Source organism: Cyprinodon variegatus, unplaced genomic scaffold (genome assembly GCF_000732505.1).
Source record: "Cyprinodon variegatus isolate N-32 unplaced genomic scaffold, C_variegatus-1.0 Scaffold775, whole genome shotgun sequence".
Classification (NCBI taxonomy): domain Eukaryota; kingdom Metazoa; phylum Chordata; class Actinopteri; order Cyprinodontiformes; family Cyprinodontidae; genus Cyprinodon; species Cyprinodon variegatus.
The window spans coordinates 127,434-129,506 of NW_015151228.1; the positions used below are offsets into that span (position 1 = coordinate 127,434).

Below are 2,073 nucleotides of genomic sequence, written 5' to 3' on the forward strand. Positions count from 1 at the left end.
TATATATATATATATATATATATATAAAAACCTTTTTCTATTTTCCGTTTTTCCGATTGAATTTTATTAATAAGGTCCTCTTCACTTCTGGCGGGATTTCCTCTGGTATGAAGAACAAAAAAAATCATTTCTATTGCTCTGCTGAATGTTAGCAACATTGCGGTGAACAATAGCGAGCAGCTTGATCGGGCTGGAGGTGAAGATAATGCAGTTCATAAAACTCAACCCAGAATATAACATCTGTATAAAAAGCTGTTCAAAAACCAAAGTTTGAAAAAAAACATAAATAAATATAATATGAGGAAAAATGATCTGAGAAAAGAGCGAAGTGTGTTTTTCAGATTGTATTTTTCCTGCAGGTTTTCATTTACAAAACATGTATTTTGGAACAAAATTGTCTCCATTTCTGTTCCATAAAATAAAATATGCAGAAATGTTTCCCATTATAACATGACAGAATGCTGGCGTTAGTTTTTGGCGAGGAGCCGCCGATTTAAAGTAAACAAAGGAGAGTCCAACGTCCAGCAGGAAGTCCAGCAGCGTTTTTAGAAAGTCTCACCGAGGCAGAGATCTACTAAATGTCTCAGACTGTCTTCCTGCGCTGAACTCATGGTGGCCTCTGCTTCCTTTCCCCTGCAGGTTCACCAACTCCAACATCATCCATAAAACCCCTGAGTGGACCCTCATAGCTGTGGTGCTTCTGCATCTGTAAGTTTCCTGCAGAGGAGGGAGGGGGGGCGCCTTCATGCTACCAGCTGGGGGATTGTTTCGGCAGCGCCATATGGTGTATATATACACGTGTGTTGCCGTTCATGGACAGTTCCGTGCTGCTCCCGCCTGAGTACACACAGCCTTATCTCGCGGCCTGATTGCCCCTCTCCAGCTCCGTCACACACACATTTAAACACAGCTTCCACTCCTCCGACTCGGCCTCTCTGGGAAAACCCTCACCTGATGCTTGTCCCATCCTGATTTATTGCTTCCAGCTCCGTTTGCTCACTTAAACCCAAAGTTCTCCTCAGGCCAACAATTTTTTCTGCAGAGGAAAAAAAGAAATTACTGTTTTTTGGACTTTATTTTTGGGGAAACTGAAAATTCAAAAACCGAAAAACATTTGGAATCTGCGTCTGATGGGAGCGGAGGGGATTTTTCTCCCATCAATCACAGCAGTTTCGGGTGAATTTCCCTGAATCGGGCTCCTCTGACCGGCTGAGGTGACGTTAAAGTCCTCTCTACCTGCCCCCTACCTCCATGATTTCATCGGTTCTCATTGAACTCGTGTCCTTCCATTCCTCCGTCATGAATAATTTGGAGCGCGGTCTTATCTGTCCGCTGCGCGGCAGCTGTGGAGCTCGTCTGGCCTCTATTGTTTGGCCCAGATGAATAATACATACCCGCCCCCCCACACCCCCTCGATAGCTGCAACACTAGACTCCGAGTTGAACCGGAGATTAAACGGCAGGATGGTAGACAGTAGGGAGGGATAGGAAGCAGCACGGAGGACATGAGTTTTATTTGAAGAGTGAGGATTTTCAAAGAGCCATGATTCACGTTTGGTCCCATTAAAACTGAAACTTCCACTGGACTAAATGTGCTGGACTGCAGAGAACATCCAGCAGCCACTTTATTAGGTTCTGCTCTTTAAATGAGCTTCACTTGATTGGCTTTTTGGATCTGGAAATGAGATCTGATAATCTGCAAAAAACAGTCAATCAAACCAAAAATAAATAATTTTGATCTTGATACAGTAGCAGCCATTCAAAATTTCCCCACTTTCCTTGATGGGTCCTTGACTGGCCCTCGGCCGGCCCTTGGCTGGTCCTTGGCCGGCCCTCAACTGGTCCTCGGCTGGTCCTTGGCCGGCCCTCAACTGGTCCTCAACTGGTCCTCGGCTGGTCCTTGGCTGGTCCTTGGCTGGTCCTTGGCTGGTCCTTGGCCGGCCCTCAACTGGTGCTCGGCTGGCCTTTAGCTGGCCCTCAACTGGTGCTCGGCTGGTCCTTGGCTGGTTCTCGGCTGGTCCTTGGCCGGCCCGCAACTGGTCCTCGGCTGGTCCTTGGCTGGTTCTCGGCTGGT

The 2,073-nt window shown here is 46.9% G+C and overlaps 1 protein-coding gene across 1 annotated transcript in view; it reads left to right on the forward strand.

The window, feature by feature from the left end:
* The window catches only part of rpap2 (RNA polymerase II associated protein 2), a 21,881-nt gene that overhangs the window by 12,836 nt on the left and 6,972 nt on the right, over positions 1-2,073 (forward strand). The window contains exon 8 of the mRNA XM_015396083.1: positions 640-708. Within this exon, the coding sequence (XP_015251569.1) occupies positions 640-708 (69 nt within the window). The remainder of the gene's footprint in view (positions 1-639; positions 709-2,073) is intronic.